Source organism: Brienomyrus brachyistius, chromosome 20 (genome assembly GCF_023856365.1).
Source record: "Brienomyrus brachyistius isolate T26 chromosome 20, BBRACH_0.4, whole genome shotgun sequence".
NCBI classification, from domain to species: Eukaryota; Metazoa; Chordata; class Actinopteri; order Osteoglossiformes; family Mormyridae; genus Brienomyrus; species Brienomyrus brachyistius.
In genome coordinates this window covers 10,440,148-10,462,700 of record NC_064552.1, presented here as the reverse complement: position 1 = coordinate 10,462,700, position 22,553 = coordinate 10,440,148, and the positions used below count along the sequence as shown (strand labels likewise).

Below are 22,553 nucleotides of genomic sequence, written 5' to 3'. Positions count from 1 at the left end.
ACACTTATCACTGGAAATATCACTACCCAAAGCTTTTTTATGTATAGGTTTCCCTGGGAACACACAATAACTGAAAATGGAAGTCGGTAAGCATCCTGTATCTCGTGATTGATAAATGCGACGCGAGGATGGGAGATGAAAGCTCCTGAATTGGAGTTTGAATTAAAGCAACGTCCTACACACCAGCGGAAGGTCGCAGTAGATGGCCGTGCCCCAGCAATGCAGGAATAACAATTTCTATCGGATTGCTGTTGTGCATCTACCGTTTATTATTGTCTGTGGAGGCATTAGCCAGGTGTTTGGTCTCCCTCGGCGGCTGGGCCCTTCCAATCTGCTACCCCATCAGAGAACGGATTGTGCTTCGGAGCCTCCCCAGTGCTAATCACTCACGGGGGGCTTTGCGGGAAATCTGTGAGCACTCCCCCAGGGTTTGGAAGCCAAGGTTGTCAGTTAAGCAGCGTTCGTTGTATGATCTGCCGTCAGATTCCTTGCCTCTCTGTCAGCACATCCAAAACCCCAGTGTCCCGTGTTATATTGAAGTTACTTTGACTTTAGCGGTCATTTGTTTTGGTGGGACTTTGGACACTGATTGTTACAACAAGTTCAAGTTTTCTCAGCTGGTTTTGAGTGGAACCACTTTGCATAAGTAATGAAGGCCCTCGGATGTACTGATTCACTGTAATTATTCCAGGCGTTTTTGTTTTTAATTGTTTGCCAAATGTTCACATGTTTACATTTACTCCGGTAGTGAATTAGCCCCGTTCCCTTCTAAGTTAGTCTGGAAACAGGTAATACTTTCAGTTATATCTTTAAATCAAACAAAGTAACATTTTTAATTTTGTGAGAAAGATGTCTAATTAGAGATTATGGAAGGCGTAAATGAGCGGGATGAGGCATTATGGGATTGAAGATACACAGTCCGTGGGCACCGTGAGAGAAAGGTAGGGTGGGGTTTTATTTAAGCGGAGTGATTCCCTCTAAGGCTTACTCCGATAGCAGCCCTCCAAACCTGCACTCGGTGCGATATCCATGCGGCTTATCTCGTAAAAACAGTTAATGAAGCTACAGCGAGGTTCTCTAAATCACGGGCTTTGCCGCTCGCTGCTCTGCGGTTTGTCATTTTGACAATCTCCGCGATCGGTGTCTTGTCTCTTCGCCTGTCTTGGCAAATGTTTGTATGTGCTTTTTCATGCTTTCACCCCCCACCACTGTGTCCTCCGCAGAATGGACAAACACAAATGCTTTAAGATAGACACCCCGATCTGCATTGCTTTAGTGTTACATGCATTACACAAACACAAACAGATATATTTCTGTATTTAAGTGCTTGATTACTATCGCTGTTATGGGTAATAGTCATTATCTATGGTGTTATATAAACATTGGATATGAATTAATGATAATGGTATTTATATCATCAAGCCTAGCGTCTGGCTTTTTTTTATGTGTTTGTTTGTATGGGTGAAATGCTGTCCTCAGCGTTTTAGAGTTCTGCAGCCTTGAGTAAAAAAATAAGACTGGTGCAACCCCTGGTACTGCTGTAGGTCACGCTCTTTCTAGAGCTTTTCGGCTTCCTACGAGGAAGAAAAGGTTTCACTTCGGCCACACAGGGTCGCCAAGTCGCTCACATCTGGCGTGACACTCACACTTTCACACTCTTCCACTCTGACACAAGAAATCTTACAGAAAATGTATATTACTCCATTATAAACCTAAAATTAGTGACATCAAAAGCGTTGGGGTCGTTTGCAATCCCTGCCGACTATTTACAAAGTAGTAAAAGTGATCCACATATAAATGTGTGTATAGACTTGTCTTGGGTTGCAAATCTCACACCAGCCAGCTGACCTAAGTTGGCAATCCTGCAGCACGGCATCTCAGTTGTCGGTTGTGGTCACGAGAAACTCACAGAAACGTAGGTCGATAACTCCCCCGCCCCCCCCTCCCCGAAACATAAATGCTGTGTGGTCCATGTGAGACCACGCTGTGATATTATGAAAGTGCGATACACTTCTCTATCTTCCAACTTCTTTCAAGGACATGATACCAAAAATAAAATGTTAACACATCGTCGGTTTTTGGACTTAGAAAAAAATTCGCTTCTGATAGAAACTTCACCCTGAGTTTTTAAATCTCTTTACTACTCACGCAGTAAGAGAACTGTATCATTTCACATGAACAGAGGCTCTGTGCAAGTGGTGCCTAATCTTGTTTTACACACTTAAATGGCCAGGTTTAATTGCCTGTACGGTGCAATGCTAGTGTAATCAAACCTCTCCTCCACTCAGAATTTGTAGTGTGTAATTAGGGCACCAGAACACCCTTTCTCTAGAGAAGAGCACCTGTCTGATTAGCATGCATTCAGTAGGTGCTGTAGCAACGTGCGACCAGTATGGGGTCAGATGAGCAAAGGCACCATTAGCATAAAACATTGCTGTAATACACAGCCAGATTATTTAGCTAAGCGACACATTGTCAAACGTAGCTAATGTAGCTAACAGCCTTGCCAAAGTACGTAAATTAATAGTGTGCCGTAAATAGTGGGTTTAGCATGTTAGGATGTTACTGCCTTAGTTTGTTTGGTCTTGTTTGTGCCAGGTGTCAGAAAGATAGCAAGGATTACTGTTGGGATTTGCAAGCACGTGGGCCCTTGCTGCGGTATCTGCTGCAGGACTCCTGTGTGGATTTGCTCTCCCTGTGCCTGCATGTATTTTTGTGTCTGATTGGCGATGGTACCTCCGGCTTCGGCGGCCGCCGAGAATTCCCGAACTGCGGTGCCCCGGACCTAGCGCTGGTTTTCGCACCTCCAGCGCGCTCGTCACTCGACCATATGACTTAGCCGGCTGTTGTTGTCCTGTTTGGATTTGCTTGAAAAATAATCACATTATTTTATCGGAAAGGTATTTAAAATCGTATTTCACATGCGCTGACGGGAGAGTCTCTGATTCCCTTGCAGTGCATTTCTGGAGGTCAGGTAGCCGGCGGTTTCGGTTCTGACACTTATTGTCAATGCCAGCAAATCAGTGTCGTCCAGGTCAAGGGTAGCATCGCATTGTTTATTTGCTTAGGAGACGCTGTTAAGTGACCTATAAAAGTTACTTGAGCTACATTTACCGCGAACATCTGAATATTCTGGCTGATTAAGGGTCTGCATTTGGGGTAACAATGGTAGCAAGGAAATGCAAAATGTCCAGGTCTTATGCAGCTGCCTGCTCTGGAATAGATCGTGGTCATTCGTGGTACAAAAACACAGTCCAGGCATGCGCCTCATTGGGAAGTTCAGCCAGGGTAACTCCCAGTTGTGTTATTTAATCAAATCTGACAGGGCTCATGGAAGCTAAAATGAAATTACCTTAACTTCTGGAAAGCAAAGGACAATGGCATCAACATGAATTTTTTATTCAAATTTTTAATAAAAATAGTAGGTGGTATATTTTCCCCAAGTGTTAGATATTATTAGTTGGGAATAGACATTCGTGTGGTAATCTGTATATTATAATTGCGTGAGTCTGGTATCGTATTTCAGCGCTAAGCAGCATATAACAGGTAAACAACTAAAAGGTGAAAAGTTTATGGTGTCGCTGCTTAGCTTATTGTGAAGGTGCAGAAGTTAATGAAAAAATCTCTAAAGGCTATGTTGTGTTTATGAAAGTAATATATTAATCAAACGCCTGATTATCTGCTGTATTTGTTCAGTGACTTCGTTTGGGAGCCTCCATCAAAGTTAGTATGAATAATTTAACATGAATGTCTGGCCTGTGACTCCAATTGTTTGGAATATGCACTATAAATCATGTATGATCTTCAGGCTTGTGGGGATTCCATAGGCGTATTGCGCAGTCATGAAGTTAACAAGTGCTATGACCTCTGCAGATGTCATTCTCTTCGCCTTGACCTCTTTCAATGTTTTGTCTAGCATGCAGTAAATTAGATTTACATTTGTTTGTATGTCCTGTCCTTGTGCTTATATTGTGTGTGCGCTAAACATGCAGGATACAAAGCCCAGTGGCCTGTACCACGAAGTACGCTGCCTGTACTAAATGGACTTCATATTCGTTCGCTTACATTTTGCCCAGACTACCTTAAATCCGACAAGTTACCCCGAAAAGCCAGTAACCCCACTTCGTAGTACAGGCCACTGGTCACTTATTATATCTCTGTCTTATTGTGAACTGCCCTATAATTTCAGAGAGCTGGCTATGATGGTTTAAAAAAAGAAAGCACACCTTGAAATTGGTTAATGCAGGCTTTCGTTATTGTTGCTATTATTATTATTATTACTTGCATTTATTTTTAAAATTAATGATAGCTTGTAGAGACGATCGCTCAATAAATTTCTATGATAAATTCTGCCGAAAGCTAACAATCTTAAGGGCGTGAATGGAAATCTGTCTCTAGTAAGAGACAGTCAGCATGGGAGCAGGTGTCGCTCGTCGGCGTCTCTCGTCTCTCTATTGGAAGGATGCTCCTTTTAACGGTCCACAGGCAGCGTGCCCAAGCTCTGCTCTCACATACAGTGATGACATATTTGGAATGGCAATATCCTCTCCTGGAGACCTTAATAATGCAGTTTCATCTTAGGCCCTTCAGCAAACACAGGGCATTGCCATGACAGCCTCTTATACGTCTTTTTCCCCGAAGCTCTATGTACTAAATTAATTACTTCCGTCCTAAACCACAAACTACGATGCAAAGGAATAGAATATCATCCATATTTTTTCCATCCTCAGTAAATTCCAGGTTCCTTGCTTACATTTTTAAGGCACAGCCAATAATCACAATCATCTTTGGGTAAAAGAATTGTTAAGTAGCAATTTTTTTCTGCAGCGTTCCCCTGTCCTCATGTACCATTATCTGCAGCTTTCTGTCCGCAACCTTTTTAACGGCACATGCAAAAAAACAGCCCCGAAACATTTCTGTAGTTAAGTAGCGATTTCTTTCATTGTAATTCCCTTTTCATTGTCACGTTTTCACACCGTAGCTGCAACCTCTTCATGCTCCATCCGTGCTTCTAAGTACCTGAAGTTACTTAAAATTATACATTTAACATTGTGTCCTCACTGCTTTTAGCATCTGCGTCACAGCTCTGTTAAAGGCGGTAAAGGCCGGCGAACACAAGAACGATCTGCTAGGAAGCCGTTTTGCCAGTCATTTGATGTTCAGCGGACTTCAGATACCACTTGTGAGCACTCTGGAACACTCTGATAACCATCCATCCATTTTCTGTAACCACTTAGCCAGTGCTGGGACACGGTGAACACAGCACAAAAGGCAGGGGCCACCCTGGACCCAGTCCATCACAAGGCACACCGACACAAACCAGCGTGGCAGCTGAAAGCGTGAGGTCATACAGTTATCTACTGACCCATTGTGCTACTCTGTACTGGCACGCTGTCATGTGACTCACTGCGCATCATGTGATGGTGGTAATATCTGTCCTATAACCCGATAAGGTTCCAAAAAGCTCTACAAGTGCCAGAGAAGGAGGTTTGACTGTTACTGCATTTACTGCTTATGTTCTGCCATCAGGAGTAATCCTAACAATCTGAAAAGGTTGGCATGAAATAGACCGAGAAGCCTTCAGATTTTAAAAGGCTTGTATAAGAGTTTACTTTCCACTTTAACATTTTATACATACACACACACACACACACACACACACACACACACACATATATATATATATATATATATATATATATATATATATATATATATATATATACACACACACACACACACACACACACACAGTATAGGGGTTAAAGTTAAAGTTGTTTATTGCTGTGATTGGATCTTGCGTTCTTTCCATGCCGAAGAGGTCTTGACGGCAGTTCGGAACTGCAAAATTATCTCGCCGTTAACTTTCCCAGGCGAGCCGTAAATTCGCCTGTAAAGGACGAGGCTGGAGGCCAGCATGAGGCGAAATGAAGAAGGGTGCCCCCCCCCCCCCCCCCCCCCTCCGAGGGATCTCACCTGGCTTCCTTCTCCCCCGGGGCTGCCCTGAATCCCACACGTAGTCCAGAAATTTCTTTAAATGCCGCTTTTTACCTTTTCTCTGCTCATCGTTCATCTTATGCCTATGTCAATTACAATGTAGCCTGCTGTCTTGAGATTTCATTGGGTTTGTCTTAGTGGGTTTACTTTTTTTGTATATATTGTTACAGCAAAACAGAAAAATTAACCTTGCGAATGTGTCCAATCACTTTTATTGTCAATGGGGTCTGTTTATACGGTTAATTACTGATCTTTTTAAATGTATGTCAGGTCACCTTGTTGCCTTTCAAAACTAGGTATGTTTTATTCAGTGACAACTGTGTGCAAAAACATGTGTTTGCTTGTGTGTATGTGTGCTACAAGCACAACAGGGATTCTCAGGAATCCAGCCTGACCTGTGTATGAGTTTGGACTGGCTGACTTAGTGCTGTTATGAACGCTTTACCTTTTAGTGCAGATTAATATGCCCACAGAGCAAATAATGGTACGAAGGAGGCGGCTGCGATCCTGGTCGCACTCAGCAGACCTCATTAGTTTCTCACACTTAACTGTTTGCTTGTTCTCAGCCGCTATTAGAGAGGGTGTCAGAAGAAGAATGACTATTCAGTGTGTTATCTGTACAAACACAGTTCACCCCTCGGTTGGCAGGAAGTCCTGATTGGGGACTGTCAGTGTGTGTTTGTGGGGGGGGTGGTGGGGTGGGTAGCAAGATTAGTGGGGTGAATGAGCTACTCAGGGCTTGTGGAGTGGCGTGGTCTTGCATAACAAAACCACCAGTGAATTTCACGCACTGTCCGTGAGGGAACGAGAAGTCTGGCCTCCATAACCAAATTAAGGAAGAAGCAGAATTTGGTGTGTTGTGGTGTTTTTTTTGCATTAACAGGATGAATGTGTATTGGGCGGCTTATGCTGCATTTGATTCCAGCAGGTCTTTCTGCAGGGTAGGTCAGAATTACAGTTTCAAATCAGTTCTTTCCTCAGCTCCAGCCAAACCCGTTTTTTTGCATAACGAGTTTAAGAAAGGGGTATTTTTTTTATGTTTCGATTTATCTAGTATTTTTAGTGGAACAAAATCAAAAAAAAATACTGAAGCGTTTCTTTAAAAACAATGTCTTGTATGAATGCAAAGCAGCACAATTTCTTAGCTTTCTGTGAAGTCTGAATGAAATACAAGTCTGTGGGGACAAAAAGACCGTCAGCTTTTCAGTGCGGTTTGAAAACCACTGAGGTTACATTATTGGCGATACCGGGTTGTTATTTCCGGCCTGTTCTTACAAGAGCCCCGAGAACCATTAGGTCAGGGTTACCGGGGGGGTGGGGGGGGGGGAGAGGGGGGTGCCTAAAAAGATCCTGTGGAATTCCGGGCGATGTTTAATGGAGCCAAGTGTACAATGCAAACGGTAATGATTCCTTTAGGAAACGCAGAGAGACAGCAGCAGTACCTAGAGGGCAAAGGTCACAGCAGCGGTGCAGGATCGGCTGAAAGACACGTTGTCTTTTTGTCAGCGTATGGGTTTCTCCTTTTTTTTACTCGATTATTTTTATTTTCTTTTTAAAAGCGGTGCTGTTAGGGCAAAGTGAACACAAACCTTTGTTTCTTTATCTTCTAATTTTCTCTAGTAGCTACAACAAAGATGACTGTAGTCCTGTGTCACATGTAGCTGGCGGTGATGCCGGACATTTCACACAGCCATTTACAGGACGGTGTTCCAGACCGGTCACCTTGCTAATGGTTTCGGTGGCAGACCTGTTGCTCGGTTTTTGACGCTCAACTCCCACCATTGCATGCACGTTCGGTTCCTTTCGTCAGTGTTTTGCCCTGAACTCATTCTCATTTACGGTAATGGGATTGACAAGTAATTGTAAACACTATAGAGAACCTCTAAGCGATGGGCTCTCATCTTTTTTTTTTTTTACGTTCTACAGTGGCACTCAGAACGCATGCTATGAATAGTCTTTCCTGTAGTTTTTGCACGGAGATTGACAGTTTCCCCACTGACTCTAAATAGTCACTTCACTTACTGTATGCAGGGTGTCAGCCTCGAGTTACCAGGCCTTGCTGAACCTGCAGAAGATGCCCCCGTTGGTCCTGCTACATCGTCGTCCCTTTCTGGCTTCCGCAGCTGCACGTGTACGTGCATAATGTCGTGAGAGTCAGTTTGTATCAGATGGATACAATTCAGGAGCTCTGAATAAATCATGACCAAACAGGCGAGCCCTCCCTTCCCCCACGAAAACGGGTGCTTTTCAGTCGCCTGGCTTCGATTTTAAACCCATTCTCAGCCAGATCATCCTAGTTCGTTGTGCCTAAATGCGAGTCAATAACGTACAGCGTCCTGTCAGGCCTGTGAAACACCCGTGACGGCTTCATCTCCCCACCGCAGTGATTTGTTTCCTCCGATTCTTCAGAAGATTATCAAGGCTCCATTCATGAAACAATGGTAATTATCTTGTATCATGAAACTGGACACAGAGCAATTATGCGATAAATGAATAGTTCCTTCCATCCGGTTCAGTAATTTCTCCGCTGTGCCAAATACCATGTCAGTTGGTTTAGGAATTAGTTATCTGGCATTTGTTCCAGATTTCCTAATCCAAAATTCCAGTTGAGCACTCCTTCAATATATCTGAGCAAGTTGTAAATATTTAAACCTTTTATCGACTTTGCATTTTCTCCTGACTTAAATGTATTCTGCTTTTAACTTGTCAAAGTGTTTCCTTTGCATACTGGGTGGTTTCGGTGACCGTTTGTATTTCAGTAATTTAAAGCAAAGCTCACAGTCAGAAATATGTGTTGGATGAATGATTTGTTGAATGCATGCATGCATTTTTGCACACATGTAAACCGTATACATACATGCATATAAAATATATGCACATATTTATGTATATAGTACTATCTGGGAAGTACAGCAAAGCAGAGAGGACATTCAGTTCCAGTTCCTGATGGTGAAACAGCAGATGAAGTGGACAAACCTGTCTGCCAATCTCATTACTATCCCTGCATTGAAAGAAGCAGCACTGACAGGAAATTCTGCTCTCTACTCTTCGGATTAAGTTTAATTAAGACCCCAATACAATACTTGCGGAAAGGCTGCACCCGCTGTTACTGCAAGCCTCTCTTGATATGTAATGTGAAAGGCTAGATGTAAAAAGGACACCATATGTAACATACACCTTTCGAAAACGTGTGCTACACCTGTAAGCCTGTTACATGTACCAGTGTACCATTAATATTAAAAACCATTTTGCGGGGCAAAAGTCTGAAAGACATGTCTTTAGACCGTGTTAATCAGTCATGCATCACAAATAGAGAAGAGGGAAGTAATAATATTTATTTACTAACTGTAGAAATACTAATTAAATTTTTAATTAAAACTTTTCCCATAATGCATTAGGAAATGCGTTCGAGGCCTGAAATTCTCACAGGCATCACCTGTTTTCAACCTCAGTCTCCCGGGCAGTGCTTAGATCATTAAGCTTGTTGACACATTCCCCTCCGTGGCATATTTTAGTTTAGACTTCCAGGACAAATCGTAACATGTGTTCTTCTGTGGCAGGAGTCTATTATATCCATGGTTACAGGTGATGGGCTAAAACTAGATGAGATTTGAATGCCACTCCGATGCTTCTGTCGCTAGGACAGCGCCGTGCTTTGAAATAGCAGATATTCATTGATTTTGTTGTCCAGGAAATGCCAACTGATGCAAGTTAACACAATGAACGAATGGCAAACCATTATCCTGCTGTTTAATCTCACAACCTCTCTCTTCTCCATTTCTTTGTCATTTTTAGCACCTTCCCTGCCATCTTGCTATGCTAATATAACCTTAAAAGTATATTACATGCCTTTGCTATATGAAAATATAGATTTTTTTGCATTTAAATAAGATGCTGTAAATGTAATGCGTTACTGAGAACTGTTCTTTAAGTAGGGTAACAGTTAGTGACACTTCACCCCTTACAGGGTTTAACCTATTTTTAATTTTATTGCCTAGAGTTGACTTTCACCAAAACATATGTAGATGGAAATGATTAGAAAACACATACATGTTTTTTATGACCTTTTCACACTTACACAGTGTATCCCTTAATGCAAAGAATGACACTCTAAGTGTAATAATATGCCTAAGCTGAATTTCGATGGGCCGGTATGAAGCTGGAAGCTGTCAGGTCTCATAGCCGTCTTTGCATGGTTTCTCTGCATCCACGGCTCCCTGCATTTGCTCTCTGTACCCGCTCCCCTTGTCCTGTGCAGATTCGCCCCCGTCAGCGAGAATGCTCCCATGGGGACGGCGGTCGGTGTCATCCTGGCTGCCGCCATAAACCAGACAGTCATCTACTCCATCGTGGAGGGGAACGAAGGCCGTGAGTGCCAGTGATTTCCTTGGACTTCAGTTCTGTCTTCAGTGACCCTCAGCTTGATCCTCGAGGACTCGGCTCGTCGTCCGTGGTGTCATCACCGTGTCAGCACTGGTGAAGGATAATAAGAGGGTCTTCTTGTTCCGTACAGTGATGAGAGACTTTCCCAGGTGCCTCTAGGGATTCAGAAGTTTAAATTGTCAACTTGAGGAAATGTGCAGATAACGCTGCACTTGCTTAATGAGAGACCAAAGAATCGATGCGATTAATTGCTTTTAAATTCAGTGAAAATCAGTCACGAAGATATGAAGAATCCCCCAGCAGCATTTAGCCCTGGGAACCCGCATCACGATTGGGGGAGATTGTTTAGTTTAGGGTGCCTTTTGACTGAGATTATTATAGGCATTCTTTTGCGTCTAAAGCAGAGCGCCATTAATAGAAGCTAACAAATTCCGACAGGGAAACAAATTGTAATAAGAAGGAAAAAAAAACAGAACAAGAGGAGGGAATTAAATTCTATAAAACAGCATTAAGCCTAAGAAACAATGCAGTCTTTACTCATAATACAATCAGAAACGTGTTAGATTATGTCTCATATGATGCTACAAGTCAACCAGTCTTCGAATGTGACCTCGTAGAACTGGAATGTCATTAATATGCCAAGAAGCAGCATCACCCTAGATGAACAGATACGTGTTAGCGTTATATTATAACGTCCTATCTTCCGTAACTCCATTTTGGTTCTCAGACAGATGAAGATATGCCGCTAATTTGCCTAATCCTGCTTGTACATGCTGAGAAACAACACAGGTTTTTATCATGAGAGGAACTGATGAAGGGCTAAAGAATGTGTGATAATATGTGAGCAGCTGGTCCAATGTCTAATTATGCAAAAAGTTTTTTTCTTTTAATCAAAAGAAATGCAGTCAGCATCTTTATGCTGTAAAATGTTTTAGCGCTGCATGTGTTGAGCAATGCATATTTAAAAGCCTGGTTACATTCTAACATAACATATGCATGGCCAGCGGAATTGCTGTTTAACGTGAAATAGTACATAGTACTATCATGGGATGGATCCATTCCAAGATAATTCCAATTGAAGATGCTACTGTTACCCTCCTGCACGTACCATGGAAATGGCAATAAATACACTGTCCAACGGTATATCAGATGCCTACAGCATACTTTGTTCTTCTGGAGAAATATCACAGCTAAATCAGGTCATTTAATTTCCCAGAGCATTTGGGCAAATGTTACTTGACCTGCATCCAATTCTGGATGGATGCTGTAGACCAGGGGAAGGTAATGCTGATCCTACAGTGCCAGGATCCAGCAGGCTTTCTGTCCCACCTGGTCTGTTATGAGCCACACCTGATGCTGGGCAGATAGTAACTCATCAGGTAGGACAGAAAACCTGCTAGATGCCGAAACTCCAGGATCAGGGTTGCCTAACCCTGTTGTAGATTTTTGACTTCCTGTCAAGGACGTGAAACGTGTGTAGATTTTACACTTTCTGATACATGTTATCTAATGGGTTTCTGTGAAGCTCGTTACATCTGCCATGGGAACGGCCTGTGCAGATGGTGGCAGATCCCATCTTCATGTTGGTCAAGATGCCTGCCGTTATCCTGCCATGTCTGCGTCTCCCCCACCAGGAGAGTTTGCTGTGAACAACATCACTGGAGTCATATTCACGGCCAAGGCCCTAGACTACGAGTCCAACACCAGCTATGTCCTCCGCGTCCAGGCGGACTCTTTGAGCATTGTTGAGTCCAATCTCCGAGTGCCTTCAAAGAGTAAGTCTGTCAAAACCATTATGCATAGCTTGTGAAGGTAGTAGTGACTTCAAAAAGATTTTCATAAGGCTGAAGAATTGAAATGTCATTGCGCTTTCCAGTCATGCGTTTGCTGCACTGCGTATCAAAGACTGACCATTAAAAATAGTTACAGCAGACCACTACAAAAAAGTAAATGGAAAATGCTAATCCTTGTGTTTTATTTATTTTGTTGATTATTCCAAAGTGGTGAGGAGCTCAATAAAATATTAAATATTCATTAAGCCAGGCCAGCTAAAACCGAATGTAACTGATTAAGACTGTCACATTCCTGTTAACTAAATTCAGCTTGCTTCATCTTGATTATTCCGTATTAATGGCTAGAATCAATTTAACGCAATTTGTGCATTTTCCGATATGACCGCAGAATGCTCTTTGAACATTTCTTCTCAAATAAGAGCTTTTTAAACAGAGTTACTTTTTCTTTGTTAATTTTCGTTATGAGCCTATTATCAGGTGAAACGCTTCAGCGGAGTGTAGATGCCCCTGCGTGTAATGAAAGATTCAGTGGGCCCGAAATGGATTGTAAAGCATCAGGAAACATCTGAACAACTGGCACCAACACACAGCTCTGTCCAGCGCAATAAATAAAATCACGCTCATTCACAGTGGGATCAGTTAGCACATTCAGGGCCCTTCATTACTAAGAGACCCTTTTGGCACCTGATCTGTTGCTTGACTTCAAGACACAGCAAAATGTTAAACAAACCACGTGACCTGGCGAACCAAGCAGCCCTGCTGGGGTCACGAGTGTCTGAAACAGCCGGGGGGATGCTTTGCCAAAATGATGTTCCCCACTTCAGCGATTCAGGCCTGTGTGCCGTAATGCGGCGGGCATTCCCTGTGGTTGCCCGCAGACATCCAGCGTGACCTCTTACATCGTACACTCCATTAGGAGAGCAGCGTAAAGAACATGTATCCACCTTGGGAAAGAACAATGATGTTTCTCGCAGTCGCTATGTATACCTGTGTGTGTGTGTGTGTGTGTGTGTATGTATATATATATTGAAACTTGTTTCACTCGATACATTCTTTGCTACGTTTTGCACCTCCCAGCTGACTTGAGAAAATGTCATGTGATTCACTGCATCACTGTACTCCACTGCAGAATCCCGCATCACATCCATCATCCCTAACCCTCGTCTCATTTGCTTCTTTTGCAAGCATGTACAAATTTGCAGATATATGTATCAGCACACATGTTTTGCAGCTGATTCATCGTGTTTTTCCTATTTAGTCATTTTTTTGTTTTTTGTCTTCCTCTCAGCTAACACAGCCAAAGTGTTTATTGAAGTCCAGGATGAGAACGATCACCCGCCTGTTTTCACCAGGCAGCTGTACATCGGCGGGGTAGCGGAGGACGCCAAGACTTTCTCATCAGTGTTGAAGGTCCAGGTGAGAGGGGATGCCGGACCGGTGCCGTCCCATCTCAGCACGGAGGGGGGATGCGGCGGATGCCACGGTTAAGGGGCCGTGCTCTTCCATGCTTAGCCAGAGTTACTTCGGTAGAAACTGCAAAGTCGTAAGCTGGTCCATCTCTCCAAAGAACAGCTGGGTAAACAAATAAATATCATTTCACTGTGCTCACTATAACCCTCGTGTGCTCTTTCGTGCCAAATCACCGATGGATTTTTTAAGAAAAGTCCTAGTTGTGTTGGAACCTTAAATTATACTGTTTATACGAGCATTTCAGGCTATATTGAGGCTGTATTGTCATTGTATTTTTTGCATTTGGCTCTTGATTGACGTTAATAAATGGGATTAACCGTGTGTTCTATTTTAAAATGAAAAGCAGAAGCAACTTAAATATTCTTCACAATTAAATTAAAATATAGCTAGCTGACTAGCACGTGGTGTTCTTATGAAATAGCTGATGTAGCTGAGTGGCGGGTTTAGCTAGCTTGCATGGCTTCTTTTTTTAACACATGGCCGTAGCTAGCAAATGTCGATAGTAAGAAGCGTGGCTCTTATTTGTTACAGCTTTGTTCCGTGACTGTAAGAGTAATCATATTGCTTTTGGGCCCTTCAGCGAAGTCCACCCATCCATTTTCTGTAACCGCTTATCCTATTCAGGGTCACGGGGGGGGGGGGGGGGGGGATGTTGTGGTTGAGCAACATCCTTAACCACGAAAAATAAAACATTGCATTTCTCACCGGAGAATAAGACGGGATGTGCAAGCAGAGGTACTGCTATGCACCTATACTTGTGCTTGCACAATGGTGTATAAATTATCACCATTAGTATAAGAATTTGCAGCACCTGCAGGCTGACCACAGCTTTCTGCATCTTTGTGAGAGCCCTTCATCAGTGAGGACAAGGTGTCTGGCTGTGTTTGTTTGACCAAGATTACGTGTATTTCTTTTTTGTCAGATATAGTGTGCCGGTTGTACACAAGAAGTCTGTGAATTTACCATGCTTTCTGTCATTGGTCAAGGCGATGTTCAGCCGGCTTTTTAAGCCTTTTAGAGGGCTTTGCCTGCAATTTTTTTCAGTCCATGCTTCATAGGAATCCCCTCGTTTAATCTGGCTGACATCATAATTAAACAGTACCTGCTATGCCCATCTCAGATTGATGGCGGCATTTTACTGAAGTGCGAGGAAGATGGGACAACATGACTTTCATAGCTATTAAATAAACACACTGATTAACTGTAAGTATAATTAACTCTTAATTGTTAAGTGCTTTAATATGTGTTACTCCATTAGCCAAAGAGAAAATGTGTTTTTACCAACAGTCATTAACAAAATGAAAGTCATACCACCAAATTGAGAATCCAAGATGTTTATCATGAAAATGGGGTGTGGTATTTTGGTTTGGCTGTGGTGGGAGCCGTTCTTTAGGGGTCCTTTACCATCTCACACTGTAACAGTGGAAAGATCCCACATGGCATTCGACGCTGGGATACTCCTCCTGTCATAACAATTTGTCTGGGATTCCGAATGTGCTGGAATCATGCAATGTATGGCTGATAATATATAACAAGGCCATATACAGCAAGTTTTTCATTATATAGTATTTTTTTCCCCAAGTCAGCTGACAGTAACTGCTGACCCAGGTTGCTTATTAGTGAAAAGTAAATTTAATTTTCATATCTGAAGTGCGGCTTTGGGCACTAGAGGCAGGAGAAATAAAGTTTCAAAACCCGCATGAGATAGAAGCATTACTGCTGTCTTTCACTATGGCAAGGCCCTCGTCATGTCGACTACTTCATAGACTCCCATTGAGATATATCATGTGATCGACAGCACACAGTTAATCGTGCCGGCTTTAGTTTATAAATTCTTTATCTCTAACTGCTGCAAAAAAACAAGCAGTATCTGAACTCGACATCTCTCTTGATTAGTAAAATCGAGCCCAAATCCGTGCAGCTCTCTGCTAAGTGAGGTACCTCAGGGTTGACAAAACAGGCCCCTTGACATTGATGTCGGAGGATCAACTGCAAGGGTGGACATCAGCCAAGAAATAAACGGTGCTTTTTCAGTATCGGCTGACTTTTGTAAACTTGCCACAGGGCAAACAAAAGCTGTTTACTGGATCCTTAAATGTAACCATATTAGAGACATTTCAGTTGTTACATTTTTGTAGGACTATGCCGTTAGTAACACAGTGTAGTTTATGTCTGAAGTGCGTTTACTTACAAAATAGCCGGAAGAACTTGCCAGTATTACCTCTAATATATGTTCAGCACTGTTTTTGCTATGTATGATAAGCTGAAGAGTAAATTTATTTTATTTAATTGAACCCCTAGGCAGTGTCAGAAAATGCGGATGGGTCCTCTCACTATAAATGTCAAGTTGACTGTCATCTACCATTTTTAATATAAGCACTTTTTAACAGAAGCTTGGCATTGGGGCATTAGACTCAACAGTCTGAACAAAATTTCTATTCAGCCCATTCTTGTTTATTGTCTTGCTTTTTCGCCCCTGAAGCCATCAATTTTGTTTGATTAATTAGCCTGATCTGTGAATTGCTGGTAGTATTACTGCTCTACAGTATGTGTGCCTGATCCGTTGGCTGGGAGACAGTCGGCAGACATGAGGGCAGTTGTCATTAATATCGTTAATAATAATTGCAAACATAAACCCTCTCTCTCATTTTTGTCCGAAGCCCAAACTGAGCACGAAACAGTGAATCGCTCAACACAACTAATCTTACTTAGATCTGGATGGATGCCTGGGTTCCTTTTAGATGTTTGTATTTAGTTTTTTTGTGTTGTTTTTTTTTTTTTTTTTGGGGGGCGGGGGGGTTTGTTTAAGCATGATAGTTAGTCATCGTGTGAGTTTTTCGTTTAGTAATTGTTCATTGGGAGTGCTAATGGTATAATCATTAAAACATAAGTGGGACAGAGTTGATTGATTGAACTGAGCTGAGGTGTGGGTTATTGAGCTGCTGCGGTGCTTGTTGTAAACAGCGCTGCTGAATTTCGCTCGCAGTGGGAGTGGTACTCTGATCTCTGCGCATTCAAAATAGTTCCCTGGCACTGAACATTAATATGAACTGAAACAAAGCAGGTCAAAAGCCTATAGCTTAGACTAATCTACCTTTAAATCTTTAAATGTTTTTTCTTGGGGGTGGTTGTTACAGCAGCAAACGAGAAAGATAGATACAGTATTAATTCTGTTTTTCCCCCTGGAAGAGACGGCACCGTATTTGACTGATTGCATAATTAGTTGGTGTGATCTTTTACACTGTACATTTAACAAAACGAGCTCTTTTTACAGCACCATTTTTTCCTTCGCCCCATAGATATGAAAACAACACATTTCCTTGTGGAAAAGGAAAACCAAATCCAATTTCATGGAAGTTTCACTCCAAATCAATCCTGAACCCTTATCACCACTATGGTAGCAATCAAAATGATGCCTCATTTTTAGATATTTATGACTTTCCACCGGGGCGGCATGGTGGTGCAGTGGGTAGCACTGTATGGGGCGGCATGGTGGTGCAGTGGTTAGCACTGTATGGGGCGGCATGGTGGTGCAGTGGTTAGCACTGTTGCCTCACACCTCTGGGACTGAGGTTCGAGTCTCCGCCTGGGTTACATGTGTGTGGAGTTTGCATGTTCTCCCCATGTCGTCTTGGGGTTTCCCCCCACAGTCCAAAAACATGCTGAGGCTAATTGGACTTGCTAAATTGCCCGTAGGAATGTGTGTGTGAGTGAATGGTGTGTGAGTGTGCCCTGCGATGGGCTGGCCCCCCATCCTGGGTTGTTCCCTGCCTCGTGCCCGTTGCTTCCGGGATAGGCTCCGGACCCCCCGCAACCCAGTAGGATAAGCGATTTGGAAAATGGATGGATGGATGACTTGCCACCATTGAGTCTAGTTGGATGGTCCATTGTACCCTTAGACAATGTGGCATGTGGATTTTTACCACCTTCCTCTAACAACCTTTAATCCCTCTGCTTTCTATCTAATCATATTAAGACCAGGGTTAGACATTCCAGTAATGCCTTGAACCTTTACTGCAATGGTCCTTAACACGATGGGAGGACCGTTAAGTGGAAAAGTTCTTTAGTACACTAAAAATACCTCATTTGTGTTAATGACAGAGCCAGAGGAGGGTATATTGCTATCTTTGTAGCTTTACACTCCCCCAAACCTAAAAGGTATTATAAATCAACGTCATGGCCGAGGACCGCACTGAATGTTGAAGCCGGCTGAGCTGGGTGACGGTACACTGTCCTTGTTGCACTTTTTGAAAGCTCAAAGTCTCCCCCTAATGTGAAGTAACAGAACTGCAATTTAAGGACACGGCACATCTTTGGGTTTCTCACCGATGTCCAGCCCATTTTTTGTTATCTTTGCTTGACAGGCCCTGGACAAAGACACTGGGAATTACAGTGCAATGCAATACAGACTGATAATACCTCCCTCGACTGACGGCAAGGATAGTTTCGTCATCGAGCCCTACACCGGCATCATTAAATCGGCAATTATCTACAGGAACATGCGGCGGTCCTACTTCAAATTTGATGTTATTGCAACAGATGACTATGGGAAGGGGATGAGCAGCAAAGCAAACGTGGTGGTAAGGGTCTCCGCCTGGAGAAGCACACCTCTCATTTCTGGCGCTTTCCGCTTCAGCGCTCTGTGCTCCATGCTACTGGGGATAGCCTCTCAGCTCACCTGCAGACCCCATTTCCCGGTGTTACGCTCCTCCAGCTTCCTTCTGAGAGAGCAACATGCAGTTCAGCATCCTACAAAAGCATTTTGGAACTTCAGACCCAGAACTTTAGAATACATACTGTACCAATCAAAAGTTTGGGCACACCAAGCCACCTACAAAGGAGAATAATGGAGTGGCCACCTGTCCTACACACAGAAGAAATGGTTTTGGAGTCGTTTCAGCAGAAAGTGAAGAAAAAGCAGCCAGTGAGTGCTCAGCGTATGTGTGGGGCCTTCAGGATGGCTGGAAAAGCAGAGAGGAGACAGTAGGGTCAGTCAGTCCCTGGAGCAATTGGGGTTAAGGGCTTTGCTCAGGAGCTCAATGGTGGGGTCATTCTGCTGACCATGGGATTTGAACCAGCAACCTTCTGAGTCCCAACACACAGAGCTGCTGCCCGCCCCCCCAGTATATGTACTTTTTAAATCAAATACTTTTCTGGTCATTATGTAATTCAATATATGTTGTTTTATAGTTTTTATGTCTTTATAATTATTCTAAAATTTAGAAATTAGCACAAATAAACCAGGTATGTCCAAACTTTTGACTGCTACTGTATATGCGTGTTTGTGATGGTGCAGCTTGAAAAAGCACTTCATTTGAATGCTACTGTTGGATTCCTTGTACCTGGTATCAACAGAAAATTTTGTTTTTCTTTTGTTCAAAAGAGTGCATTTCATTAAGGCTATATATGCATTTTTCTCTTGATCTGAAGTCTCTGATTTAGCAAGAAACCATTGAAAAAAGACAGAGTAAATTAATTGTAATCTGCACTACTTGTCCTAGATATCTGTGGTTAATCAGCTGGATATGCAGGTGGTGGTGTCCAACGTCCCGCCCACTGTGGTGGAGCAGAACAAGGAACAGCTCATTGGGTGAGTGTCTTTTACGCACAGGCCATCAGTCAATCACAAAAATTTATTCTGGTCACCTGTGAATCTTTACATTTTTTTTCCCATAAGTTCCCGGAAAGCAGTTTCTTTGATGGTCCGCTTCTTAAATTTCTGCGGTGCTCGAACACACTTAACATCCTACAGATGCTTCCGTCCTGCGCTTGATGATTGTGTTTCTTTTTGTTTTCGTATCTCTGGCGACTGATTTCGCCTTGTGGTGCCTTTGCTCCGGGGAGTGAAATGCATGTTTTCTTGCATTCATTTTTTTGCTTTTTGTCCCGGCAAACCTCTGGCCTCGACGAACAGCAAGCGAGCGCTGAAAAATCAAGGCTTCCTCACAGTTGTCCCACCGTACTCCGGAAGCAGCAATCACTTACCCCCCCCCCCCCCCCCCCCGCCCAGCCCTCACAACAATCCAGCGGGTCAGTTTAATCCCGGCTACCTGCGGGGTCCTGCTCCATGGCCCCCAGGCATGCACGAGAATGCCCATGCCGGCGTGAAAGCCTGCTTTTCAGTGCCGACAAAGCGGCCTACGCGCGACGCCGGGAACCGGGGGCTCTGCGCTCCCCCACCTCGGCCCCCACAGCTGCGGCCTCAGCTGAGGGCCAGCCCAGTTATTCTGGGTTTTCCGCATCCCAAGGGGAAGCCCATCAATCTAAGCTGAATACCTTCCCCTCTCTTTTTGTCCCTAGTAGACGGAATAGCACAACGGGTAATTGGTTCAGAATGCCAGGCCGCTCAGAGATGAGAGCTCTGCATGTCCCAGCTAAAGGCTGAGGCAAAGGGTACTTGGTACGCTGTGCCCTACTGTTCCCATTCCATTTCATTTAGCCACACAGTTCTGGAAGATATTCCTTTATTTTTTTTACAGCACGTACTGTGATGGTTTTCGCCATCCCTGTTTAAGAGCCAGGGTCATCAGCCTAGAAGTAAATGATGTGGTGCATAATGTAACCAACTTTTGTCACCCATATGTGCATTTTTTAAAACAGATCTGAAGGGGGAAGATGATAAAATATATTTAACTTGGTTTTATACATTTACCCTAAAAGCAGGATAATTTCTCCTCTCAGTATGGTAATTTTTTTTGAGATGTAATTATCAAGCTGTTTCTCTCCAAGCGTGGTCACTGAGACGTCGTTCGGGTTTAAGGCTTTCAGGAATGATTTTTCTTTTCTGTCTGTGATCGGGCACCTCATCGGTGTTAAGATGTGATTTGATGGATCTGAAATTTGTGGGAAAGACTGAGTCATTCAGACGTTGGCTAAAGTGCAGACTTTTTTCACAGCGATTTCGCAAGCAGAGCCGTTAAAGGCGTTTCAAGTTTCTTAACCAGAAAATGCATTTGTCCCAATTTGTAGGATTCTTGAGCGCTACGTCCAAGATCAGATTCCAGGGGCGAAGGTACTGGTGGAGTCCATCGGGGCACGCCGGTTTGGAGATGGCTACGAGCAGGAGGATTACACCAAGTCAGATCTCATGGTGTACGCCGTCGACCCGCTGACCAACAGGGCCATAACTCGACAGGAGCTTTTTAAGTGAGTTCACTTGATGCACACGTCCTCCTTCTACTGGTGGCGGCCGTGAGATGCATAGTAGACAGGGGCACGTAGGTGGCAGTAGCCTTGTTCTGGGCAGACGAATCTCCAGACGATTTCTGCCCGGCTGACTCTGAGAGGCCCCGTAGCCAGTGGCTTGGTTATATGCCTGACTGACAAACTGTAACCTGAAATGCATGACATTTATTTAGCAGGTCCTTTTAGCCAAAGCGAAATACATTTTTGAGAAAGCCAGAGCCTATGAGCAACTGACGGTTGGATAAGGACCATGCGCATGGACCCAACAGTGAAATCGCACTGCTGACCCTGGGATTAGAACCTGGGACCTTCTGATCACACACTGCCCCCTTCACATCTGAAACTGGGCAACATTTCCTACTATAACACTCTCCATCGTCTGCATCTCGCTCCCATATGGGAAAAAACTTGTTTGTTCACACCCTCTCTCCACCCCTGTCTGTTTCTTGTTTCCTTCTTGTAGCAAACAATTGTGTAGTCAAAACAAAGATGGCTGCTTTCTTTGCTGGCAAAATATTAATCTTTTCATAATATTTTATTGTCCTGGGCTGTCAGCATGGTATCAGATGTTGAGATGTTTTCTATATCGGAAAGCAATTTATTGGTGTTTCACTGGAACGCGTGGCACGTCAGTCTTATCGCGGGCGGGCGCTTTAGCCCGACTGGCTGTAATTAACGCAGGGCGCTGGGAGAACCTCTTTTTCACTTCCAACCGCAGTGTCACTAGGGTGAGAAAAGTTTCTATTTCTGACTTGATTCTTCTCAGTTCAGCCGCCGCCAAACTTGGCGGGACCCACATTAAACCGTCGCCTGAGACGGCAACTTCGCCGGAAGTGGAATTCGGATGAAGCCGCGGCTCGGCACGTCACCTAGATGGGAAACGAGCCACAGCGTACCTGAGAATGAGGGTTTATTCTCACAGAAACCAATAGCAATAAAATATGCATTAAAACCAAATCTCTTCAGTCGGGGGATCAGTTTTCGAAGAGGGATACACATTTCGACAAAGGCGTGTATTCAAAAAGGAATTAGAAATAATACATATCTGGAGGAATAAATAATGAGGTGATGGTCAGATCATTTTTATTTTCCATAAAAAAGGCTTCAGTTAGCACAAAAATAATCACTGAACTCCATCTGCATTCAGAAATTTTAAGTTATAAATATGTACCGAGTATACTTAATGGACCAGATTTGCAAGGTAATACAAAGACCTTATTTAGAATCATCCCCCAACACATGGAAGCAGAGAAGCAGACCTGCGAAAAACAGAGACGCTAGTGTGAGGATTCGGTAAAAGCACTTAGGGTGCATATTGTTGAAAATGACGGCCTACTTCAACTGCCTGTGTCCAGCTTCCAAAAGACCCGGAGCTCATCGAGAATGTATGTCTGTCTGTCTGTGGAAAAGGTTCCTGGATGGAAAGATCCTCGACATCAACAAGGAGTTCCAGCCTTATCTGGGCCAGGGTGGCCGCATTCTGGAGATCCGCTCCCCCGATATAGTGGCCAGCGTGAAGAAGGCTGCACAGGCCGTGGGCTACACAGAGGGGGCGCTCTTGACCCTGGCCATCATCATTATCCTCTGCTGCATCCCTGCCATCGTTATCGTCATGGTCACCTACAAACAGTAAGTAGGGCTCAGAGGCCTGGGCACTGAAAATACATGTCTGGCAGGTATTCGGAGATGTCTGTCTCCCTCTGATTTGTCTTCGAAATGGCTTTT

The 22,553-nt window shown here is 43.5% G+C and overlaps 1 protein-coding gene across 1 annotated transcript in view; it reads left to right on the top strand.

The window, feature by feature from the left end:
• The window catches only part of pcdh15b (protocadherin-related 15b), a 224,201-nt gene that overhangs the window by 188,687 nt on the left and 12,961 nt on the right, over positions 1–22,553 (top strand). Inside the window, exons 26-32 of the mRNA XM_048987517.1 lie at positions 10,256–10,365; positions 12,015–12,155; positions 13,462–13,589; positions 18,008–18,223; positions 19,145–19,233; positions 20,613–20,789; positions 22,239–22,457. Coding sequence (XP_048843474.1) covers positions 10,256–10,365; positions 12,015–12,155; positions 13,462–13,589; positions 18,008–18,223; positions 19,145–19,233; positions 20,613–20,789; positions 22,239–22,457 — 1,080 coding nt within the window. The remainder of the gene's footprint in view (positions 1–10,255; positions 10,366–12,014; positions 12,156–13,461; positions 13,590–18,007; positions 18,224–19,144; positions 19,234–20,612; positions 20,790–22,238; positions 22,458–22,553) is intronic.